We start from the raw sequence: 25,825 nt of genomic DNA on the forward strand, positions 1-25,825 counted from the left end.
TGAGTGTCCATTAAAGGCAAAAACTACCATCTAAACCCAAACCGCACGTCCACGTATTCAGCTTTCCCCTGTCCTATAAAAACCCTGACCCTGCTTTAATACAGGATCATCGGTCCTCTAGGTCCTCTCTGATGTGCGTCAGCTGAATAAACTCTTCACTCTCCAATTGAGTCACTTAAATAATTTTCTTTTGAAACTTGATACCCAGAAAAATGGTCCTAGCATGTTATCTGGGTTGTCTGTCACCTTTTGGCAGGTGTCCAGTGGCATTCAGGGAGGGCATGCCATGGCACTGGGCTTCGCCTGACCTCGCTCTACCAAGCACACAGCTGCATAGGACAGGGAGGGTGTGAGGGTGAGCACTTCAGAGCGAGTGCAAACCAGATGGAGCACCGCGGAGATGATTGCTCATCCCGTCTCAGACCATCTGCAAGGAAAGGAGGTGGGGTGGAGTAGGGGCGGGAGAGGGGGAGTTTAATGTCCTTGGGTTTGTGATGAGTATAAATTTCATCTTACGAACTAAGGGATCCAAGAACTAGAACTTGATTTACATTCCTACTTAATTTCTCACTCAAGTCCCCATTCTGCTGGGTGAAAGGAAACACAACCTCAGTCCTTCCGGGGAAACCCCACCCTCTAGGTGGTCCCACAATCCCAGGTCTTTCGCAGTGCCAAGGCACTGGGGTATGGGAGCCCTATTTGGTCCTTAGTCATCGGTGCACACAGGGAGCTTCACAGTGACATTTGTCATTCTGTCTTCCTGACTCCTTCAGGCTGGGCAGCTCACAGCTAGACCAGTGCTGGGAGCCTTTCTTGAACATGTCTCTCTCTGGGGTCTTGCCATCTCCCCAGCAGGGCTGCCAGAAAATAGGGCAGTGTCTTCTTCACTCTTGGGACCACGGCCTCACTCTTCCTCTTCTTCTCCCCAGTCTGGAACAATCGCTTCTCAGTCTGGGGAAAATCCTTCTCCTTTAATGTTTCTTTGACTGTGATTATTCTTAGGAACGCACTTCTTCTCAGTGTAAAGCCCAAGCCAGCAGGACTTTCAGAGCAGGTCTGTTTTCTGACTTGCCGCATGCTTCTTCTGAAGCAATGAACACCAAGCTGACTTATGAGAAGGGAAGGGGGAAGGCAGATGGAAAAAGAGCACATACGTTTATGTATCAGTTAGAAATCTTTCGGTTTCTCCTTGCCTTCCCTGTCGTCTACTCCATGCTGAGGCTGGCAGCCTGGGGTTTGGATTTACTGACTAGGTAATGCTCCCTGGAGCTGCGGTAGGGTCAGTCCCTGCCCCATGGCTTGGAAGGGAATTGGGGAGGGGGGCTCTCCAAAGTAAGTGTTACCATACAAAGGGGTTAGGGCAGCAGCCAGTACTTGGCAGTCTTCTGTGACCTTCCCCCATCCCATAATGACTAGGTGTTTCTCCTCTATGCCCCTAGGACACTTTCGTCTATTACGATGGACCACTTTCTACTGCAGTGACTAGCTTCCTTCCCGCCTCCCTCTCCAGACAGAGCGCTCCTGTGATGAGATCTGTCTTGGTTATCTACGCACCCGAAGCCCCTGAAAGGTGAAGATTGAGTGAGTAACTCTTTAGAACATGATGGAACCCCTGTACCTGCTGCAGGTAACCGGCATGCCATGGGTGACCAAGGCCTGAGTATGGAATGGTGGATGATACCAAATTGTGCTGCTGGACAAAATTAGAGTCAGCAGATTGGAAGCATGGGCCAAATCAAGCCAGATAAAATTTAATGCTTAAAAACATAAAATCATGGACTTCAATTGCAAAATCCAGCTGGGACAGAGGTGATTTGATAAAAGAGTAGAACATACAAACAAGATGTAGGGGCTTTAGTTGTTTCCAAACTCAAAATGAGTCAGTGGTGCCATGTGGCTGACAAAAGAACAGTCACAACCAGGACAGGTAGTCTGGTACAAGGCTGCATTAGGATAAGTATGCCACCTAAAACAAAGGAGGTCATAGCCTCTTCTACTCCTCACAGAGTCCAGGTCAAATCTTTCCTAGGATATAATGTACCTCCCAGGACATTGTGTCCCCAAGTCTTTCCTGGATTAATGTCCAGCCCCATGCACTGTGTCTCCTGAGACATAATGACCAAACAGAATTCTTCCAGACAAAATGAACCAGAAAGGTGGTTACATCTCAAAACCTTATTTTGTCTTTTCTTTAAGTGGTGCTGGATCTGCTGGATGTCCATGTGGAAAATACATACCTGTGTCTTAGACCAGTGAGTCCTGGGAAGTAGTCATTTTTCTAAAGAATAAGCAAAAAGACTTGCTGATGAATTGGATGTCATGTATGAGAGAAAAAGATTGGTCAAGGGTGACTCCCAAGGTTTTTGGGGTGAACATCCTGAGAAAGGGGATTGCCATTAGCTGAGATGGAGAGGCTCCAGGAAGATCTGGCTTTGGGATACTGGAGCTAAGGACTGGGTTTTGGTGATGTTAGATTTGAGGAGCTCACTAGAACTCCCAAGTGGAGATGCTGTAATCTTTGAAAATGGGTGAAGTCACCAAAAAGTTGTTATACTTGGAGATGGGGTGAGTCTGTTTTATGTGTGGGGAAAAAGGGTATATATATGGATATTTGGGTGGCCTGAGATGTAGACTATAGCAGAGAATGCTGACTACCAATATCCAGCCTCCTTTTCTTCCTTTAATAAGAGAACACTGAATTCTGGTTGGACATGAGGCTTCTCAACCGGAGTTGGCAATTTCCAGCCTTCCTTCCAGCTTTCTGAAATCATATGACCAAGTTTATAATGTTATAATGTTTATAATGATAGCAGAAATAATGTAAGTCACCTCAGACATACCCTTAAAAGAAATGGATGGTTGACCAATTAAACCTTTGAACTTTCTGGGATGCAGATGTGATGGCAAACACTAAAGCAGCCATATTTGATCATGAGATGAAAGCTACATGTTAAAGACAATGAAAAGTTTTAAACATACCAAAAAAACAGGGAGATTACTATAGTAAACCCACATATAAACCCATCATTTATACCCAGTGTTTGTTAACATGTTGTCATATTTCCCTCATCTTTTTTTTTTTTGCTAAAATATTTTAAGGAAAAATTTAAAACATGCTAAACATTTCATCCCTAAGTTCTTCAGTACGCATCTCTAAAAAGTAAGAACATTTTCCTATATAACTAAAGTATCATGATCACAATGAACAAAAACAGTAACAGCTACTTAATATGTTCTAATCTATGTAATGTTCATTCCATATTTATATTTCTCCAGTTGTCCCCTAAATGACTTTTTAGCTAATTTGTTTGAACAAGGATGCAGTCAAGGTCCATTACATTTGCTATGTCTTTAAATCTCTTTTGATATAGAATAACCTCCCTCTCTGTCATGACACTGACCAATTGAAGAGATCTGATCAGGTGTCCTATAGAATGACTCATCTTCTGAGACTGAAAGTTAGTGTCATTTTTAATTTCTTTCATCAGTGTCATAGTTTTCTGGGTACAGGTCATTACTTCCTTAGATTTATTCTTAGGTATTTCATTCTTTTTGATACAACTGTAAATGGGGTTTTTTTTAAATTTCTTTTTCTGATAGTTCATTGTTGGTGTATACAAATACAACAGATTTCTGCATATTAATTTTGTATCCTGCAACTTTACTGAATTCATTCATAAGTTCTAATAGTTTTTTGGTGGTTCCTTTAGGATTTTCTATATACAGTATCATGTCATCTGCAAACAGGGACAGTTTTACTTCTTCCTTTTCACTTAAAAAAATATAAAATATATAAGAAAGATAAAAAGATATTGACATTCTTTAACCCAATAATTCAATTCATGGAGTTACGCTTTAAGAGAATAATGAACCCAAAGGAAAAAGATCTATTTGTGAAGATTTTAGGCCCTTACCTATTTTAAGAAAAAAAATTGGAAATATGAATGTTTAACCGTAGTAACACTGAGTCATTCATATCTTTATTCAGTAGACATTTATTTAGCTCTTACTATGTGCTGGATGATAGGTTAGGGACTAAGAACATAAAAACAAATATGATGTTTGCCTTGGGATCTGCTGGGGGGAAACATGCAAGCACATTTATTTCACAATGTGAGAAAAACTACAGTGAGGATGATTTCCCATCTTTAATGATTTTAATGTGCTTCCCCCAGTGCTCCACCACCTCCTCAGATGAGGAGACATTCCAGTATTGATTTCCAATTCATTTAATATTAATTTCTAATGTAGCTGCGATGTGGTTTTATAAAAGATAAGCAAAGTGGTTTTTCAGGTAGCATGTATTGATCACCTGTAGCTCTGAAATACTGAAGAGTCCCAAGACATGAGAGATGATATTTGTTCAACAATAGTATTGTATCCATCAAGTTTTAGTGGAATCTTACCAGTTGATGCCTTTTTACTGTCTCTGAACCTAAAATTATGTCCAGCGGTAGCCTACTTCATGGCAGTGGCGGGTTATGTTGACTCGGTTGCCAGGCCCAGGTTAGCTGCCGGGCAAGCACACGGGAGCAGGTGTGTGGATGAATCTATGTCCTATGTCAGAGGACCTGCTCATGGCTGACCCTTCTCACTGTCCATTATCCCACAGTGGAGCTTGTCAAGTGGGGCTCAGATACTTTTTTTTTTTTGAGGGGGGCTCAGATACTTTTAAATGTTCACTCAGTAAGCTACTCTTCAAAGTATGTTTATTTAAAACACTTTAAAACTTTCTATGATTGAATCAGACCTGGAAGAAAATTTAAGATGTCTTTGACCTGTCTTCTGTCTTGAGGCTGGACCATGGCTACTTCAACTCATAAAGATGGGAATTTATCTTTTAAAAAAAATCAGTGATAATGATAAATGCCCCAAGGAGCAATTTCACCATTTCTGCTCATTTGTTCCATTGTTTAGAGGCATTAACATTTGCAGGCTTCCGCCTTCGTTCCTTGTACTTCAGTATAAACTTAGTTCCTTTGATTCTAATCTTGGCAAAGATGAAGTGCCCAGAATCAATCCCTTGGCCATCTTGCCCCCCTCACCTTCCCCTCTATCCACCTAATACCTTTGGCTCCACTTGTCTAAGTTTTTTTTGTCCTTTTTTTTTCGAATTGAAATATAGTTTACAATATTGTATCAATTTCTGGTGTACAGCATAATATTTTAGTCACACATGTACATATATGTAATGTATTCCTTTTCATATTCTTTTTCATTATAGGTTACTACAAGATATTGAATATAGTTCCCTGTGCTATACAGAAGAAACTTGTTGTTTATTTATTTTATATATAGTAGTTAACATCTGCAAATCTCAGGCTCCCAATTTACCCCTTTCCACCCTCTTTCCCCTCTGGTAACCATAAAATTATTTACTATGTCTGTGAGTCTGTTTCTGTTTTGTAGATAAGTTCATTACTGTCTTCTTTTTTCTTTTCTAAGTTTATTTTTAGATTCCACATATGAGTGATATCATATGGTATTTTTCTTTCTCTTTCTGGCTTACTTCATTCAGAATGCCCATCCTCAGATCCATCCATGTTGCTGCAAATGGCATTATTTTATTCTTTTTTATGGCTGAGTAGTATTCCATTGTATAAATATATCACAACTTCTTTATTCAGTCATCTATTGATGGACATTTAGGTTGCTTCCATGTCTTGGCTATTGTATAATACTGCTATGAACACTGGGATGCCTGAATCTTTTTGAATTAAGGTTCCCTCTGGATAAATGCCCACAGGTGGGACTGCTGGATCATATGTCAGTCTATTTATAGTTTTTTGAGGAACCTCCACACTGCTTTCCATAATGGCTGCACCAAACTATGTTCCACCAGCAGTGTAGGAGAGTTCCCTTTCCTCCACACTCTCTCCAGAATTTATCATTTGTGGACTTTTGAATGATAGCCATCCTGACTGGGGTGAGGTGATACCTCATTGTAGTGTTGATTTGCGTTTCTCTGATAAGTAGCAATATTGAGCATTTTTTTTCATGTGTAGTTGGCTAACTCTCATTGCAAAGTTTCCAAATCACATGGCACCACCTGGGCTAGCCCATGGCTCATGTCTCAAGGGACAGTGAGAGGAAAACCTCTAGGAGTTTATTGCTGGGCAGAGAGGGTCTCTGCTCCCAACTTGACTGGCCCACCTGTTTTGAGGAGGCAACACTGTCTTATCTAGGCACTGTTTTCAACTCCCTTTTAAATTCTTGTTAGCAATTCTAGAAAATGGAAACAAATTCATAGTGATAAGAACAGATTAGTGGTTTCCTGGGGATTGAAAGGGAAGGCGGGAAGGGACAAACAGGAAACTTTGGGAAGGGATGGAAATGTTTGTTAACTTGATCGTGATAATGGCTTCAAGGGTGTATACATGTCAAAAATGATCAAATTGTACACTCCATACATGTGCTGTTTATTGTACTTTAATTATAACTCAATCAAGTTACTTCATAAATTCTTAGCTGTTAGTTCAGCTTCTTTCAAGACCCATCCTAATCTCAGGAGCCTTGGTTTACTAATTTGCAAAGCCAGATCCTTCAGTCAATAGCTCGTCTCCCTTGCACCAGGACTGGAAACCACGGCAGTAGCATCCTAACACAAGCCCTGCTATGTAAGTCAGCCTTAGTTTCCTGTAATCATGTAACCACTTCACCGTCAATGAGTCTCAGAGAAATTAAGCTGATTGTAATTTGTTCCTGCCCGAGAGCATCACACTTGCAGTTCAGCTGAGCATGGGCCACTCTGTGACATTGGAGAAGTGGTCCTCACTTAGTACAATGGACATTTCATAGATGAATACTCTGAAGAGGACATTCAACTTCATGTGTATGGACCACCCCCGCCAAGACCTTGTCAAGGCCATGACTAATCCTATTCTGTTCTGAATGGTTTGTTGAGGTTCACTGGGTTCCCCCAGAGTGGCCTTCCCAACAGCATCCCAGCTGTGTTAAAGGGAGGGGAATCTAAGACTTTCTTCAGATCAGTCCTCCTCAGTCCCTTTTCTCCATCTCTTTCACAGGGGAGCAGTGAAGAGAGGCCATGAGAACATTGAGCATCTTAGAACAACTCCAGAGCCTTCCAGGGCAAAGGCTCCAAATGCACTGAGCTCTAAGGCAAGGCCGAAGGAGGGGAAGATGCTGATGAACTCATGTATCCACATCTAAGCTGCCTTTCCCAAGGAGGGGCTATGGGTCTGATTTTAATCACAAATATTCTTCTGACCCAAGGAAAAAAATGTTCTTCCTCCATTCACTTGGATAAACGAGAAAGGACAGAGTTGACGGAAGTCAAGGTTCAGATCGAATTGAATGTGACAAAAGCCTGGCTCAAATGAGCTGGCACAGAACTGGAATTTAGTGACTGTGATCACTAGGAAATCCAGGCGGGGTTCTCCTCAGACACAGATGGGTCCAGGTTAGAGGGTGCTGTCCAACCTCTGTCTCTTTATTTCTCACCTTTCTCAGACCTCCGTGCTGGCTGCATTCTCAGGCAGACTGTTGCCTTTTCGTGGAAAGGTGACCACCCACAGCTCTTGATTACAAAGGCCCCTACCCGTCCTACTTTATCCTAGACAAAGACAGGCAGCTCCCTCAATGGTCACAGATCAGGTCTGACAGAAAAACTCTGATTGGCTCTGCTCGGGTTAAGTGCTGATTTGGGAACCAATCACTGCAGCCATACCTACGAGGGCTGTGGCCCATCCACAAGGGAGTAGATGAGGAGGGGAATTAGAGACCCATCCAAACCACATGGATTGGTTTTCCCACAGTAAAGAGGAACTCTGCCAGCAGCCCGGGAGAGGAGATGGCATTCTGGGAAGCTGTCACAGTCCACGCACAACGAAGAGGAAGAGAAATTGCTAACATCCCAACCAGGAAAAAACCCTCTCCCACTCGCTACCACCTGGAGGGTCAAAGAACTTGTCTTCTCTCCTGGGAACCTCCGCAGTTCTCACTCATCTGTGGGAAGAGGAGATTCTTCAACTCTGGTAGAAAGGCAGATGCCCTGCCTCTGCCTGTGCTATCTTGCTTCTGCAGCAGGAGGAAAGGCCACTGGACTGCCCTCCCCACTCACCGGAAAATAATGACGCCGGCTTGTGATTTATTCAGAGCGGAGAGAAACATGACCTTCACGGAGAAGAAAATAGCGCAGAGAGGGAGAAGTGTTGATGAATGAAATGTCATCATTCTTGACCTGGAAGACTTAGACATATATGGTGACATTCATGGAGGAAATAGGAGTGATAATCTCCTATTATGTTCCTGAGGTTATGTTCTCAGAAAGTCCACAGTTTGAGATTCTTTCTCCCCCTGTCTTATTCAGTGCAATTCCACTTAAGAGAAAGGAAGTTTTAGCTGATATTCCTATGATTCAAAAGCAAGCCTAGCTTGCTCTAAATCTCCTGCTTTGACCATTGCACACTCCCACTTCTGTGGCCCTCGCTCTGCCATTTATTGGCTATGTGGCCTGGGACAAGTATTTTAATCTCTCCAAACCTAGTTCCTAAAGGGCAGGTGGAAATAATCAGACCATTTTGGTAGGAAGGCCCAACAAAAAATGTTCCCCAAACTTCTTTCTTTCCCGAGAACCTAGGACAGTTTGTAAGCGATTGTAAGATGCCTTATTTCTAATGTTAAAATATGAAAAAATATATCTTAGAATTGATAAAATATGGTAAAGAAATTACACACACATACACACATATACACACACACTTACATGACATAAAACCATGTCCAAAAGGAAATAATTTGCTCATAAAAGATCTCCTAATTGCTGTTCCCATTTTGACATCTTCAAGTGCTCTTCAAAGTTGTATCACTATTGACCTTTTGGTTGGCCTAGTTCTGCGAACGGGACTCCAATTGAAGCACACTTCTCATAAAATGAAAGTAATTACAGTGTGGGCATTCTGAAAGACATCCCTTGCTCTCACCACACATACCCGGCTGTTAAAGTGTAAATCATCCTTTGCTGCAGGAACTGATTTTAGCTGAGGGTTGCCTTCTCAGGCTCAGTGATGGCGGTGAATGTCTCTGTCCCAAGGATGAGGGGGAAAGACCCTGCTCTTGGACTTGTAGCCTCTCTTGGAAGCAGGACCAAAGCAGTTCCCAGACTCTAGCTGCATCCTGAGGGAAGGACAGGGCAGGTGAGTACAATGTCACACCCTCCCCTGAACCCTCAACCCTGGAAATGGATATGAGTGATATAGGCACCTTAAAACTGACTTTCTATGCAATTAACTTTTCTAACGTTGGAAACTGTTTAGGCAAGGAAAGAGTTTATATCCCAGTGAAACTGTGAAATGCAGCTGTGAAAATGCAACATCCTTTGTTGTTGTTGGTTTTTGACTTTCCAATTTTCCAGGAAGTTTCTTTGAAAGATTTAGGAGATCCCAACAAGCAAAAAGCATGTTATAATCTTCAGTGATGATGGCAAGAGTTGGAACATGTGATGTGCTGTGTATGTGTTAGGACTTCGTGTGCAACTAATACTAAGAGAAGTCGGTGCCATCATTATGGTCATTTTGCAGATGAGAAAACAGAATCAGAGAGACGGAGTAACACAGGCAAAGTCACACAGCCAATAGGGGCAGAGCAGGGATTTAAACTTGAGATTGTCTGACACCAAAGTTGTGCTCTTAGGACTCAAAGAATGTCCTCCCCTAACTCTCTAGCCTCTCCACTCAAACCCCATCTCAACGAAAAATTGTGCTCCATTTAAGGAACTGTCTGTGAAGGTGAGGAATATATGTGAAATTCACACCTCTGATTGCACAGCAAACCCAGAGGACGGGGAGAAGTTCATCTGGTACCCCATTTTCCAAATGCAGTAGGCTTGGTCCACACCTGATTTGCCAAATTCCCCAAAGTGAAGGTACCAGCTTTCTACCTCACTCAGTCCCTTAAACTCATGTTAGCCTCAAAAGGGGCTATGAGAATATGCCACCAGGGGTTCTTGGACCACATCTGGCTCCAAGTGTGAAAGGCAGTTGTAAATTTCAGCTAACCATGAAGAAGAGAATCCAGGGTTAAAATGCCCTTATTCTGGTTTGGCCCCAGGTCTCACCCAGAAAGGAAGAGGGCAGATGCAGGTGGAGAAACTATGAAGTCAGGGGGATGTGGCATCACTGCCAGAAAAAGCTCCTGAGCAGGCGAGTTTCAGGGTGATTTGTTATGCAGCAATCAAGATCAGGAGGAAGGAGGGAGGAAGGGAGGGTTAGATTCAGAGGCTATGATAACAGCCCAGGTATGAGCCCACGGTAACTTAAATGATGTGAATTGAGAGAAGGGGGAAAAAAAATCACCTTTGATATAAAGCTCAGAGCCTCTAAGCCCTGACAGACATGCAAATGATCCAGCAGCCAGAAATCCCACTGCTGTCCCAGATTAGATACCGAACCGTCGGACAGTTTTAGTCATTGCCCCAGATTAAATCTGTAAATTTAAACAGGTTAAATTTATAAAGGAAGAGCATGTTTTCGTTCACAGCGGTGATCAGGTTCTAGCCACTCAGAGGCTTCACAGGTCTCAGGAGCAACCCCTTCTAAGGAGTATTCTCGAGAGGTGGCTGCTGTGGGGGACAAATAGAAAGGTGTGGGGGCGGGGGGCCTAACAAGGTCCAGCAGCTCCTGGCACCACCGTTTCCTGTCCTAAATGTAGCCCTTCTCATTTCCTTTTCGTAATGATTCAAAAATGCATTTATTTTATGTGGACATAGCCTCTCCCCGCCCAAAAGCAATACTAGTGGGCCTGGTTTTCCCAGGGGGGTGCTGGTGCTTGATACCAAGGCAGCTGCTTCACAGCCAGTGGAGGGACTCCCACCACTCGAGCAATTATACCCGCCTCTCCATTGGGAAACCCCGTAAGGGATTGGGATCCTCTGTAGTGTCTGTGGGGAAGGGAGGAACTTGGTCAAAAGCCTTGGGGTTCCCCCTCCCCTTCCAGCAGAGAGAGGCTTTGAAGGGTAATTATGTTTACTCTAAGGGCATGTGTGTTACCCATCCGACAACCAGGAAGAATGACAAGGCACATTTACAGATCCCAGGGGAGTGGATCTCAAAAGGAGCTGGCCTAGGGAGCCGAGCCCACTTGGAACTGTCCGACCCAACCACACCCCACAGCTCCCACTACCAGAGAGAACACCCTGGCCGAGTCGTGGGAGCTGGGAGCTGGAAGTCAGACCAACCCACCCGGGAAAGTAAGTGCTGAAGAGGTACGGGCAGGGCGCCCATGGCATCTGATGAAGCATCTACGTGAATATGTGAGAGCCTGCTTTGTGAAGGCAAGTTCTTCCCAATCAGGGTGCTCATTGCATGGGCCTTTTTCAAGCAAGAAAGCAAATTGTTATGGGTGGAAGAAAAAGAAACACAATCACAGCCAAGAAACCAGCAGCATTTCTCTAGACAAATCCTTGAGACCCATCTGTACCTTCCCAAGAAGAGCAGATGGCCTTGTGAGTTCCAGGGCTTTGGCTGGTAACAAACTCAGCTCCCCGCTTCGGATGCCCCAGCTGTGTGTACAGCACAGGCGAATGCCTTTAGCAGCCTGGCAACTCTTGCAGCAACGAGGGTTGCCAGGAAATAGCGGCACATTCACTTGTGCTCTCGGCATGCATGATTTCCCGTTAAAATTAGCATCTTATTATACAAGGGTCGTCCCCAGGCAGCCCAGGGTAAACCTCCTCAAACTTGACGATTTCAGCGAACGTGAGTGTTGAGTGTTGTTCTCTCTCTACTTTGACTTCAGTGGAGCCACTGTTCTTAGAAGAGAGAGTGAGTGATAAAACTCAGGAGCCCTGGCATGGATCTGGAACAATTTCAAGACACCTCTCACCCCTGCTCTCTCCTCCTGTGGGCTGTCTCCTCCTTAGGATCTTATTCGAGATCAGTCTTTTTATTCCAAGAATTGCTGAATGTGGAAAAGGGCTGGAGATTCGAGTTTTCTTGTTTCCAAGCCCTCACCTCACACGGCTAAGGTTTATCCCATAGAGAGTTTACAGCGTTCTAGGAAGTGGTTCTTCCCCACCTGGTTGGCCAGTTGTGCAGACTCAGGGTCATGAAACCAAAGTGGCCTGCTCTGCATGACACAGACAGTGGGTTGGAGGCCTAGGACTTCGATCTAGCATCATTTTCACTATGAAGTTCTGAGGGTCAGAGAAGAAAGAGAATGGTGCCTGTTGTGAGGAAGAGGACAGGTTCTTTGATCCTTCCTCCAGGTCAAAACATTTGTTCCTGGTGGTGCGCGTGTTCCCCAAAGAACAAGAACAAAATAGGGAGATCTGTGTGTTTTTACAGTCGTGAACATAATGGGGTTGTTCTGGAGGTTTGCTCTTAGGGGCTGCAGAAGTCACTTTGATACTTCACTTTATAACCCCTCTGCTCCCCTGAATTTACCTGCAGCTGTGGGGACAGTTCCGGTACTGGCTGATGGCTTCCCATGCCAGTTACCTCCATCTCTCTTCTCTGCCTGTGTTCCCCACCTGCCAGAGTAACCCTCAAACAATAGCACGTAAGGGTCATGGATAAACAGGAAAATTCCGAAGTGTTTTCTATACAGTGTCTCTGCGCCCCAGTTGCCTCCCACAGTAACCTGTTCTTTAACCCACACTGTATCAACTTTTCTCTCTTCCCTACCTTCTCAGTTCAGCTGTCTGGGATGCCCTCCCCAATACACCACCTGCGTCTGGACTTTGTCTCAGGGTCTGTTTGTAAGGAGACCCAAACTAAGGGACCCACAATATAAGCCACCATTCTTGCTGGAAGACTGAGTTTCCTTTTCGTCCCCAAGCCAGGCTCCAGAAACTTATATAAGAAGCGCAGTCTGGCGGAGACCACCATATTCTCACTCCTCTGCAAGTCCTCGGCGCCCCTGGGCCCGGCACTTTGATGTTTCTCGCTCAGCTGGAGGCCTGTCTGTTGCCAGCATCTCTTGGGAAGTCTGGGAAGCTGGTAAACAAACTCCTTCCTTCACTCATCATGCCGGGTGCTGGGAGAATCTGTGCACAGATCCCTCATTTCCGGGCTGCCAGTTTCTGCACACGCGGCAGGTTCGTGCCATTCCTTAAGGAGCGGATGTCATGAAAATCTAAATAGAACTTTAACTTTCATGGTAAAATTCCTGTTGCTTTTTAGCACCAAATGATTTTCTCTTTCCTTTTGACTACCTTTCCCATCAACATGCCCTTTGGCAAGGAGTGCTTCTGGCTTGTTGTTGGTATAATTCTACCCAATGCTCTGCCAAGGAGCTGGCCAAGTAGCTGGAGCTGAAGCATTAATATGCTGGAAGAGACGAATCTGCTGTCCTTGGTGGCCGGGGTGGGAAGGGAGGGTGCAGACAACTGCCCCGGAGGGGAACTTGGCACCATTTACTAGAAATTCTTAAGTGTACATACTCTTTAATTCAGCAATTCCACTTCTAGGAATTCATGCCAAAGGTGAACTTGTGCACGAGCTGAGTGATATACATTCAAAGAGCCTCAGTCATCATTGCAACATCTTGGAAGCTATTTAAATTTTTGTCAGTGGGGCACTGGCTAGATGAAATAAGGCACATCCATACAATGGAGTGTTCTATAGATATTGAGGTAGAATTAAGGCAACAATACAAAGTGACCTCTAATATATATTGTAAGTGAAAAGAGCAAAGCAGAGGACATTGTGTACATATTATGTGCTTCCAGGTGGAGATTGTGCGTGTGTGTGTGTGTGTGTGTGTGTGTGTGTTTGACACTTGATTTGCTAGTTTGTGCATGGAGTCTTTGGAAGAGTTCACTCGAACTGGAAGTTCTCCTTGCGTCTAGGGAAGGACAGGGCTGAGGGGAGACTTAGTTTTAACTGTTTACCCTTTTCTACCTTTTAAGTTTTGAATTATATGCATTTCATACCTAATCATACCACTTTCATGCTTAAAACTAAAAGCCTCCTCTGATAGGGTTCACTTAAAGGAAGGGGAAACGGCCGCCACCCAGCACCAGGCTGGCTGGTAGGTGGGACACGTCTCTGCTGGAGGCTGGGACGTTGCAGGGACACAGGCTTGTCCTCTGCTGTGAGGGGCCCCGCTTCGGAGGGAAGCTGGATCAGCAGGACCACAGAGACTCCAGACTGTCCCTCAACAACTGTTAAGTCTCCCTGTTTATTAACTTCTCCCAATTAGGGCTATTGAGGCCACTGTGAAAACTTCTACAAAGGAAAGTGACCCACAGGACAGGCCTGAGGACATTTCCCCAGCTACTATAGGTCCTCTTGGCTTTTCAGCATTAGTTGGAAAAGCAAAAGCTCATTCTGCATGTGGGGATCAACGGGCTGGGAGCGGACCTGTCCTCTTTCTTGTCACCTGTTCAGGAGATGACCCCCCACTTCTGTCAGCTCTTACATCCCTGGCTAAAAGAAGTGGTGTGAAAAACAATTCCTGTGGCTCTTTCGGAGTCCCTGACCCAGCCAAGGGCCAGCAAATGGCTTTTCATTCACCACGATAAACCTTGTAAATCCCATCAATTAAACTAAGAGTGGTTTCCTCAGTAAACATGTATTAATCACTTAACAGTGTGCAGGATAATCCCTGCATTGGGTGAATAAGGCATGGTTCCTGCCCACTGGCATATTGGCGGATGAGAGGTTTCCACAGATGAAGAGTTCAGTCAACAAATATTTATTGAACAACTGCTATGTACTCGGCACTAGGAAATTGATGTAAAATACGGTAAGCTCTAACACCAAGAGCTTACGCAGTGTTAGAGGACTGGGGCTGCAGTGGCGCTGCCCCACCTGTGTCCCCTCAGGTCACGCCTGACCTTTACAGTGCCTGCAGGCCCAGAGGCCCAGGGCTAGAAGCTGCAGCTCTTCCCCTGACTGCTTCCCCTGGGGGCTGGAAGCCCCTTTGGCCCCCACACCCAGCAAGGCAGAATGCCGGGCAGTGACTGCCCCCTCCCCGGAGCTGCCCCCAGTCAGTGACTGCCTGGAGCTGGTGTATAAGGACTCCAGCTCCCTTCGCCCCTTGGTGGAAGTAACTCTGAAGTCAGCCCTGGCCCTGACAGTCCCCCAGTGGATCAACCAGCACCCACACTGTTACTGGTCATCCACCACTGCGACTTTATTGTCACCCTTTTCCCACACAGCCCACTTCCCTCCCCCTGGTGGTTGTTGGATTGGTGACCTTTGAATGAGAGCATCTTCAGGGTTCTCCCCAGATTGAAGATTCCTTGATTCCACCAACCTTATAGAAATGCCAGTGAAAGAATAAGATATTTTCCAAATACAGGATTGTGGCATTATGTTATGGACTAAATGTTTGTGTCCTCCCAGAATTCATATTGTTGAAGCTGTAAGCCTCAAAGGAAGTGGGGCCTTTGGAAGGTAATTGGGTTTAGATAAGATATCTAGGGTGGGGTCCTCAGGATGGAATTAGTGCTCTTATAAGAAGAAAACCTTCCAGCTTGCTCTCTCTCTCCACCATGTGAGGACGCAGCAGGAAGGCAGCCATTTGTCAGCTGTCACCAGGACCCTGACCATGCTGGCCCCCTGACTGTGGTCTTCTCAGCCCCAGACCTGGCCTGCTGTTTCAGTACAGGAGCCCAGGCTAGTGCCCTTGGCTCCCCCATAGCTATTTCTGCCACCCATCTGCTTCTCTCTTCTGTGTCTGAGGGTCTTTTCTGGCCTGTAGGAGCAGGAGGCTGATTCAGGAGTGAAAGGGAAGCCCACACCTGGGAACAGCCCTCAACCAGGCACATGGAACTTGCTGGGTAGACACCCCAGGCTCTCCTCCCAGACTCAGGTGGGCTGGTTATGAGGCATGTGCTTCAGGTGCCCCAGAGACCCTGGCGGGATGGAGTCCACAGGGTAACCCTCTCCTTCACACGCACTAGGTTTTCTTCTCTCCTCCCTGCTCCCTCACTCCTGGCTTCCTTGCACTCACTCCCAAGTAACCTCCCTGCACCCAGATGCTTGTCTCAGCCTTGCTTTTGTGAGCATCCAAATTAAGACAAGAGATTCTGAGGGAACCCATCATAGGGAAAAGGAAACACTGTTCACTGTGACCATGGCTACCTCATTCTTTTGAGTCAAATTGTTCCATTTAATGGCAGATGACTTGGGCTATGTGGGCATTTAAAAAGTTCCAGGACAAATAACGGCATTTCTAATACATGTTAAAGAGAAAAAAAAAACCTCAAGACCCCAAATAGAAGACTTCAAACACATTTCTAATCACAGCAAACAGTCTCTTGACCTCCTTCAAATGGGGATCACTTGTAACCAGTTTAAAATCCATGAATAATAAAGTAGGAAGCCCTGCTATGCCCATGAAAGTGCCACTGAGTCTTCTACAGGTGCAAAGTGGACCTGTCTTTGAGATGCTTCCCGTGGCTAAAAAATCCTACATTGAAATGATCACATCTGTTTCAGAGATGCTCTCTGAGGAGGCCTCCCCTGCTCTGAATGGGACCTCACTTAAATTCGCTTCACCACAATCAGATGGAAATTTCTAGATTCCAAACCAGTAAACAGTCACAAGCTTTCTCTCACTGCTACTCCCTCTCTGATGCCACATCTAGATATGGTTCCCTTGCATTTAGTCCCCTGCATGAAGGCAGGGACCTTCCACATCATGAGGGACCTTCCACATCGTGGGGCATCTGAGGCCCAGCTGTGAGTCTCACTCAGTGCTAAGGGTTTGGCAGGGGTTGGGGGAACAGAGAGGGCACTGCCCTTTTCTGTTTCTCTCCTGAGGCAAGGGTAAAACTGGGATAAAACTCAGTTACCATCTCGCACCTGGTGTAATACAAGAACCTCCAAACAGGGCAAAATCACATTACAATTTCCCTTGTATAAGCAAAACCATTTCTCCTTGATATGCATAGTGAGGCATACATATCAAAGACCTAACAGGGTGCCCTCAAGCAGGGGTTTGCACGTGTTCATGCAGATCCCCTGCCGAGCTCCCCCATACCCTCTCCTTGCTCTGCTTTCTCCTAGGCCTTCGTGCCCATCCGTCACCTACTGCATGTGCTAGTATTGGTTTTGTTTATTATCTGTCTCCCCCACTAGAAAGGAAGCACAGGGATTTTGCCTGTTTTGCTCGTATGCCAACAGTGCTTGTGAGACAGTTGCTGTCTTTATAGGATTATCCTGAAATTAGACAAAAGCTTGGGGGCAGGTGGCTTATTTGGAAGATGGTCCCAGATACCAGAAGTGAGGAGATGAGAAGACTAAGACAGGACAGGAGGAAAAGCCAACTAAAGGGATGTTATCAAGGTCCCTGCTGCAGGCAAAGGACCTTTGAGAAGCTTCCAGAAGCTTCTGGGATTGGGCCATCAGAGGGCAAGGAACTGGTGTTTCCATCCCCCACTAGTTAAAGGTTGTCTTGTTGGGTGTGAAGACCCTTGTCCTCCAGGCTGAGCCTCTGCTGGGGCTGAGCTTTGAGGCAGAGAAGTGCAGCAGGGCCCTTTGGAAGCCTGAGGTGGGAATGCTGTCTGGGTGCTCACCGCAGCGAGGGCAGAGGTGGGGCAGGTGGCTGTGTGAAGACCACCAAAAGCATCTGCCCCAGGAGGCATTACACAAATGATTCTTAGTGAATGAATGGATTCTCCTTCATGCACGTATGTGTGTGCATTACAGGAGAAGTGTGGGCCCAGGCTCATCTGGCTTTAGAACAATAGGCAGATTCCTAGTACTCTCTGACCCATTAAGAAGGAAAACTTGTTACTATGGCCAAGGAGTTCAGATCCCTTTTAACTTTTTATTCCTCAGAGGAACTTCTGTAACACAGGCCTGCTTAGAATTCCCATTCCTGGAAGTGAAGAGGCTACTGCTTTATTGCAGATTAGAAGGGCCCACTGCATGAGCCCTTCTTCTAGCTTCTGATAATCCTGTCATCTTTGGCTTTTCCTTGTGACATTTCTGCTCTGGCCTCTGGGCTGCTCCGGCTCTGCCTCTTTACCAGCTCCCTTTCCTCCACTCACACCTTTTGGCTGTCGCTCCTCAGGGTCTGTCTAGAGGCACCCGCCCGTTCTACCTGCCCTCTTAGGCACTTCCTATGACTCGCAGGCTGGCAGCCACCACCCACACCTCCAGTGCCCCACAGTTCTGAGCTCAGGGTTCAGGTTCCCAACCTCCTCCTGGACATCCATGTACAAACAATGAGCCCAACCCCCTACTGGACACATTACCTACCCCACCCCATACCCCAATTCTGCTCTTCCTCCTGAATTCCCTGTTTTAGGTTATGCTCCACCACCCACCCCTGTCTCCCAACCTGGAACCTCAAGGTCAACCTCAGTCATCTAATCTGATTGCCTCTTCTGGTTCCTTGAACACTGAGAGGTTAAACATGGCTGTCCCTGGGTGATGGATTTTTTTTTCTTCTTTTCTCTACTTTTATTTATTTTCTGAATTACCTCTTATTACTTACGACTTTCATAATATTGAATAGGGGTCATAATAATGAATAGGTTTCACAATGGTTTATTATCCTAAATATAAGTCTACTTTGATTCCTCCTGCACCTCTTCACCCCATGCCCTCCTAACAGTTCCTGACTTACAGTCTCTCCCTGCCTGGAACACCTTCTGCATCATAACTAGACTCAGCTTTCTGAAACTGGAAGCTTATTCCTCTGCTCTCTTCATCTAAACATTTCCCTGGGATCATCCCCCATCACCTACACCCCCATAGTTCCCAAATACATCAGAATCACCCAGAGATGTTTGTTCTCTTGTTCGTTCTGCTCCCCCATTATCCTGTCAGCCCTTGTTCCTACTGCATCTCCAGTGCCTGGCAAAAAGCAAGTGTTTAATAAATATTAATGAAATGGGTGGAGGGAAGGGAGTTAAGTAACTGGCTTACCACAGGAAAATTCTATAGCCGTGGTTCTCCAAGTGTGGTCAGGGGACCACCAGCAACCAGCAGGAGCATCAGGGAACTTGCTAGGAATGCAGATTCCTGAGCCCCACCTCAGCCCTACTGAGTCAGAAATTCTGGGGGTGTTTGAACAAGCTCTCTAGGTGATTCTGCTCTATAGCAAGTTTATGTTCCCAGAGATGTCTTGGCCACAGTCACAAATAAAAGTAGTTTCCCCAACTGAACAACACAACCTTTAGCAGCCTTGTGGGAAAACCAGGGTGAAACATCTAATCAGCATCTCTGTTTCAAAAATGTCGCCTCTAGGTTGCAGAAATGCAGCAGCCTCTAGAGTTTAGAAAGGGGCACAGCAACCAGAGGTGTCTCCCCCAAGCTTCCCCGGTCTCCCCACCCACCCCGACCCCCACAGTCCCGCCATCCCGGGACCCCCAGTGCTGAGCACAGATTCCAATTTGAAAGAAACCCTTTCAAGTCTTTCTCCGTGAGGGAAAGGAGGAGTGGAAGGCGCCAGGACCGGGCAAGGGATGGACAGAGACCCCCTAGGTCCCAGACTGAGAAGCCTCACTGCGCTGAGGCGCCTGGGGTCTGAGGCAGATCCTTCGCCAGGTGCTTCTCCAGTTTGCGCCTCTGCCGTCGGTGAAATGGGGTTGCCACTGACTTTTGCAGGACGCGATGAACTGGAGCACCAACCAGTGGACTCCAACCCAGAGGGCTTCAGGGCAGAGGTGGGGGTAGACCCTCATGGCGCTCTGGCTCCGGGTCGCCTTGATCCGGAGCCAAGGACTCAACCGCGCAGGGGAGGGCGTACAGCTACCGCGGCGTCTGCCTTGTCCTCACCAAGCAGCCGAGTGACGAGGGGCAAGTTCCTTATTTCAAAGCTGGCGGGGACTGGGCCAGGTGTGAGACTCGGGGAAGGTGGTAGAGGCGGATGCCCATGCCAGAGGGGAATAGGGACTGTGGGGGCTCTTTGGGACACTAGCTGGTGCCCCTTGGCGACAAAGAGCCTTAGGCGCCGCAGGCAGAACGTAACTCCGCCGGGAAGAAAACACAGCCCTTTCCCAAATTCCGTGAGAAGCCCGATGGTGTCATCTTTATTTTACAGCTGTGTGAATGGGGGCCCAGGACACCAAGAGCCTGCCATGGCCTAGCCCTTTCACTGACCTCGAGATCCTGGAGAACTTTGAGCGGTTTTCAAGGGGTTGAGAACAACGTGAAGACCCCTCCTCCCTTCCCCGGAGGATACCCTCTCTCCGGTCAATTGACCAGAGCGGCCTTAGATGCGCCAAGAGGGACAGACACTCCCTCCATCTCAGAGTCACACTTTGCTGACACTCAGCCCTGTCTAGTGTTCTCCTCCGACCCCACTTCTCCATTTTCCTCTCCGGCCTCTTTGGTCCTCAAAGCGAACTACACGGGGGCAGGTAGCTTCTGCATCCCGGAGGAGAGACCCCATTCCTAGGTTTCTCACCCTGGAGAGGGGAGCCCCGCGCTGGAATGGGCAAGGGAGACAGGGTGGACGGAGCTGGGAGAAGGAAGCTGCCGCGACAGAGGCTGGGCTGGATGCCAGACACCCTGCCTGGGAGGCGTCCACCTGGCTCCTCTGGGCCGTTGCCCCCTCTCTCCCGGGAGCCACCTCAGTCATTTGTCGCCCCCGTGGCCGCCCTCTGAGCACGTGTCGCCCGTCTGCGTCAGCGCTGGGTAAATAGATGACTGGCCAATGGCTCAGGCGGGGCTATTTAAGAGGCAGCCTCCTGCCCGCCCACCCTGAACTTGGCTTGGCTTCCCCGCTGCTCTGGCAGGAACGCGAAGCCGGCTGCGTCCTGCTCCGAAGGTAGGTTCCCCGCCCCTGGGGATCCAAGTGCCAAGTGGCCTTGAAGAATGCTGTCTTCACTTTTGTGCCCCTTCCGTTTCAATTTTCTGTTTTCTGTGTCTTCTTTCCGATATCTCGAAAGACATTTCTTGAAGTCAGAAAGGATAGTGCGGGCGGGGTAGGTAGAGCTGCTTTTCAGACTTCACGCTCCTGCTTTGTTCTTTTTGCGCAGGCAACGCTGGGGTATCTGGTTGCTCGGATTAGTATGTAAATTGCGATTTACTAGATGTTGCACAACGATGCAGTGTACTTTGAAATCGTTTCAAATAAACTACCAAGAGGTTTTAAGATTTAAATTCAATTTCTAAGTGCTGCAGAAAAATTCACGGTTTTGGGCATAGAAACGTGCGGGTATTTTATCTGCTCGCGGATCTAAAATGCAGCGGTGCTTGGCGGAGGACTGACAGGACTGAGCGCGTATTTCTGATATGAAAAATCCTGCCTGTGTTTTGCATAGTGGTTATTGCCGTTTCCCATGTGCAGCTTGAAGAAACTTGAAAAATATGGCTTTTATTTGTTGCTCTCACATTTTAAACCGTGTTTTTGTTTTGTTTTGGTTTTTGGTTGTTTTTTTTGTTTTGTTTTTGTTTTTGTTTTTTACCATTTATTTACCTATTGGAAGCTTAGCTCTCTGGAAAGGTGCTACCTTTCTTCAAAGGTCTCATTTCCCCCATGGAGTCTTCCCTTTAGGAACATTTTCACCTATCTTTAATCTCTTGCTTTTCCAGTTAGGAGAAGAGAGACGACGCTCTGACATCTCAAACTAAAGGAAAACAGAAAACCTTCCTTCTGCTTAAACAGGGCAGAAGACAAGGTCTCTCTCCGCCCGCTTTCCCCGCTCCAAGGCCCCGGGTGTAATTCACCCAAAAGACAAACGCGATGCGCCCTGACGCGCGGGCTGGTGCCACCGGCCCCCTTGTGCTTTCACCAGCCTGGCAGGTCCGGAGCCCCACTCGTTTGGACTGAGGCCCCTTCTCTGTACCCTGGGCGCCCGACCCTCCGCAATATCCCGCGAACGCTCCACCTTTTCGTTCAACGACCCCCTCCTCTCTGCTCCCCGCAGCCATGAACAGCGGCTTGTGCCTGTGCGTGCTGATGGCGGTCCTGGCGGCGGGCGCCCTGGCGAAGCCCGTGCCTCCCGCGGACCCCACGGGCTCCCGGGCTCAGCAGGAGGAGGGGGCGCCCCGAAGGCAGCTGAGGGCGGTGCAGAGGGTGGACGAGGAGCCCCGAGCGCACCTGGGCGCTCTGCTGGCCAGGTACATCCAGCAGGCTCGGAAAGGTACGCATGCCGCTTCCCTGACCCTCACTCACTTCTGCCCCCAATCCTGACCCTCTTCTCTAGTGTCTTGCTGATGGAGGTGGGTAACCCGTCTTGGGAGGAAACACGGGAGACACATAAAGCTGAAAGCTTTTTCACTTTCTTTTCCTGAGTTGTACTGCACAAGGCAGTGCAGTTTTCCAGACGTCCTTTGTCACAAACTGAGAGTGAGTGTGCAGGAGTTAGTTTAATTTATAAGGGAAACCTGTTTTCTTTTAATTGAAGTACAGTCAGTTACAATGTGTCAATTTCTGGTGTACAGCATGTTTTAGTCATACATGTACATATTCGTTCTCATACTCTTTTTCATTAAAGATTACTACAAGATACTGAATATAGTTCTATGAAGGGAAACCTTTTTAAAAAAGCTTTCTTTAATTTTTGCATGGTGTTGCTGTTTAAATTCAACACTATATTATGAAGACATTAAAAGATAATTACTGAGCAAACTACTGACTCAAAAAGGTATTGCAGAGCCACTAAACACCATCTACTGTGAATACAAAGGACCGAGGAGCCACCCAGGTACTGCACATGGAACCCCTCCAGCAGGCAGTGATCAGTGCTGAGAATGCTTGAGATCTGACCCCAACAGTTTAAAAAAAAAAGTGGCAATGTGTCAATTTTCACCAAAGGATGTAACAGGAGGAAAGAATCAGGAGCAGTTTTGAGTTCTCCTTGGCAGTGATTTAAGATGATTACCCAACAAGAGACGTGTTTTTATTTTGCTGTTGGAGAGACGGTCCCAATTGCAGCAGGAGCTAAACAAGCCACAGTTTTCTCAGCATCAAAGTCTTTCTCCAGGAGTAAGGTGACTCAGCTTCTCAGTAGCTGAGTGGCGTATGGACAGCCCTGTCCCTTTCCTGGGCCTGTCTCATCTGTAAAGAGAAAATGACGATGGGGTTCCCATTGGCCCCTTCCAGCTCTTTTCGTGATTCAGAGGGAGGTTCGTTCATCTCTAGGTTCCTCAGAAATTATAATTTGGACTGGGGCAGGTTTTTTCCTACCAGCTTTATCCACAGTGACACATGGTGAACACACTGGCTATGGGACGAGGTGTTAAACTGGGCCAGAACTGCTGGACACGAAACCACAGCAGATGCTGCTGGGCTGGGTGGGAAGTGGGCTCCTTTCCCATAAGGCTCCCTTACCCTGCTGGTGTGCCAAGGCCTATATCTGAACTTTAACTCGTGGCTTGACTAGATGGGGAGAAAACAGGGCTTGGCTCTCCAGAACCTCCTATAGTTCCATATGAAGGTGAGACGGGACCTTTTTGACCAGAGAATTTCAGAAGGATAAAACGGAAGGTGATTTGTTATATTCCAACCTCTCTTTGGGAAACTGTCCCAACTACCATCTTCTATTTTGCTTTACTGCTAATTAAATTGAAAGCTGTGGAAGTACTAGTCAGATGACCAAATCTGAGAACTTTAGGGATTCCTGTTGATTGTCTGTCTGAAAGTAATTTCATATCTGTCCTTGGGTATGGGGTGAATTTCAGCCAGGCCAGTCTGAAATATCATAGGCTTTTCATTGACCATAATCTGGAAGCCCATCCCCACCTTCAGGAAAGAACCACCAGAAACAGTTCTGGGAAAGCAGCCAGTTATCAAATGATTTCCCTGGAACTGACACTCGACACAAGGTCCTTCTGGTGTCTCTTCTTAACCCCCTTCTCCCCTTGTCGTCAGCCAAACCTGTGTGTGAATAGCTGTCACTGGGAACTTCAGCTGCCAACACCCAGGATCCATGCTAGCTAGAAAACAATAATCTCTTCCATTTGACAAATATGAACTAGGAACACATATCTACGTCTATACAGTTTCTTTGAATATTTTACACATTTTGAGATCATATGGAGTATTTACTCAACTGTAGTATACATTATGCTTAAAGAGTCTCAACAAGAAATGCCCCCTTTGGGGAGTGCTCAAGAATTTGTCATTAAGAACCATCTGCAGAACTTTCAATCATCTGAGGAGAAGCAATTCTGTTAGGGGGCAGAGGAGTGTCTAGTGTGCACCTGCTCCAAGCCCAGCAAGCAAAGCCCAGGGCTACCTCCGTATTGTCTCTCTTTGTCCTCACGACAGCCCTGCACAGGAAATTGTGTTATCGTCCTTTTGTCAGTGTGGACAAGCTGGGATTCTGGAAGAGTGAATGACCTACCTGAGGTAGCCCATCTAGGCAGCATCAGGGCTGAGAGGCTGTTTGAGTCCTGCCCTCCCCAGAGGGTCTGGAAGCTCCTCAGCTTCCCGCCGTACTGAGCATTCCGTGCTAAGCATGTACTCTAACCACTGTGCTATACCCTCCCCCTTGATAACCTCTCTGATACGTATAAGAGGGTGCATGCTGCATATTGTCTGGCCTTTTCCGTTGTTCTCCTTTACAAACTGAACTAGCGATGCTCTTAGATGTAATGGCCCCGTTTCCTTCCGCTCTGCCACTTGTAGCTCCCTCTGGCCGAATGTCTGTGATTAAGAACCTGCAGAACCTGGACCCCAGCCACAGGATAAGCGATCGGGACTACATGGGCTGGATGGATTTTGGCCGGCGCAGCGCTGAGGAGTACGAGTACGCCTCCTAGGAGACCCGGCCTTGGTCAGCGCAGCAGGAAGCCACCTCCTGACTCAGGAGGCAGAATAAGGAAACAATCCCGTTCATAACTCGTTGTCTCTGAAGTCTGACATTTAAAGTATCTATTTATTGAGTTTTCAGTGTGAAACAGCTGTCTGTGAGATTGTCCAACGCAACCACGCACCTCAGCAGAAACGTACAAATGGAAGACAAAACGTTTCCCTCATCTGTGACTCCTGGTCCTAAAGTGTTGCTATGCTATTAAAGTGATTTCATTCTGCCCGTTGTTCCCTGTGTCTGCCAAGGGCAGAGGGCGCATTTAGGCCTCAGATCGTTCAAGGAGGGATTCCTGATGTATGGGGCGCAAGGACGGGCCCCTGCGGTAGATGGTCCCAGAAAGGGCTTGAGACTTGAGGGTCAGGCATAGAGCTGACTTCCCTGCTGCAGGCCAGGGAGCCAGCGAAAGGGCCTTCTGTGTCAGCTCCACAACCCAGCCCTGGCCACCCTGGGCCCAAGGGGGCCCCACTGCCAAAAAGAATGTGCCCTGCTTATAGTGGGCACTCATTTGTCTGGGTGAAGTCCAGAGAGGCAGCTGAGGATGGAGCCTTCCATCTGCCCATCCCCCTGGGATGTTCTGTTCTGCCAACTCCATCCCACACCAGAGTTTCTCTGGGCTTCTCTTGGCCTTTAAAAAAAATTGGGGGCAGCACTGGTCAGCGCTTTTACATGCATTTGCTCTTTCCACGGCCCTGTGGCACTGAGATGATTGCCCTTTTTCAAATGAGGAAATGGGTTCTGAGAAGTGGAACTGACTGGCCCGTGGTTCCCCAGCTAAAGAGATTCAGAGACTTGAGGGCGTTATCGCTCCTCGGTTAGCGTGACCTCCATCACTAGCGCTTCTCAAACGCTGGAGTACTTATGAATGCCTGGGGAATCTTGTGAAATTGCACAGTCTGATTCAGCAGGCCCAGGCTGCGGCCTGAACAAGTTCCCAGGTGACGTCAGTGCTGCTGGTCCTGGCCCACACTTGGAGTCAGGACGGTGTAAAGAAGAGCTGATGATTACAATCCCTTGGGTCTCATCATATTCCAGAGACATATTGCAGGGCACGTTGGGGTGGCTCTGGTCGTTATCCAGAGCAGATGCTCTCCTTTTGTGGGCCACTCCCTCTTCGGGGTCTCTGCAGGGATCAGTAAAGGGAAT

The 25,825-nt window shown here is 47.0% G+C and overlaps 1 protein-coding gene across 3 annotated transcripts in view; it reads left to right on the forward strand.

Annotated features, from left to right (window-relative positions):
- The window catches only part of CCK (cholecystokinin), a 101,646-nt gene extending 76,743 nt beyond the window's left edge, over nt 1–24,903 (forward strand). The window contains exons 2-4 of one of the 3 annotated variants that reach the window (XM_032459133.1): nt 1,440–1,581; nt 21,794–22,009; nt 24,499–24,903. In XM_032459133.1, the coding sequence (XP_032315024.1) occupies nt 21,796–22,009; nt 24,499–24,632 (348 nt within the window). In that variant the 5' untranslated portion in view covers nt 1,440–1,581; nt 21,794–21,795 and the 3' untranslated portion in view covers nt 24,633–24,903. Of the gene's footprint in view, nt 1–1,439; nt 1,582–20,424; nt 20,692–21,793; nt 22,010–24,498 lie in introns of those variants that run through there. The other 2 variants (XM_032459134.1, XM_006181323.3) reach the window with 2 other exon arrangements.
- Nucleotides 24,904–25,825: the final 922 nt, after the last annotated feature.

Source organism: Camelus ferus, chromosome 17, assembly GCF_009834535.1.
Source record: "Camelus ferus isolate YT-003-E chromosome 17, BCGSAC_Cfer_1.0, whole genome shotgun sequence".
In the NCBI taxonomy this organism is placed as follows: domain Eukaryota; kingdom Metazoa; phylum Chordata; class Mammalia; order Artiodactyla; family Camelidae; genus Camelus; species Camelus ferus.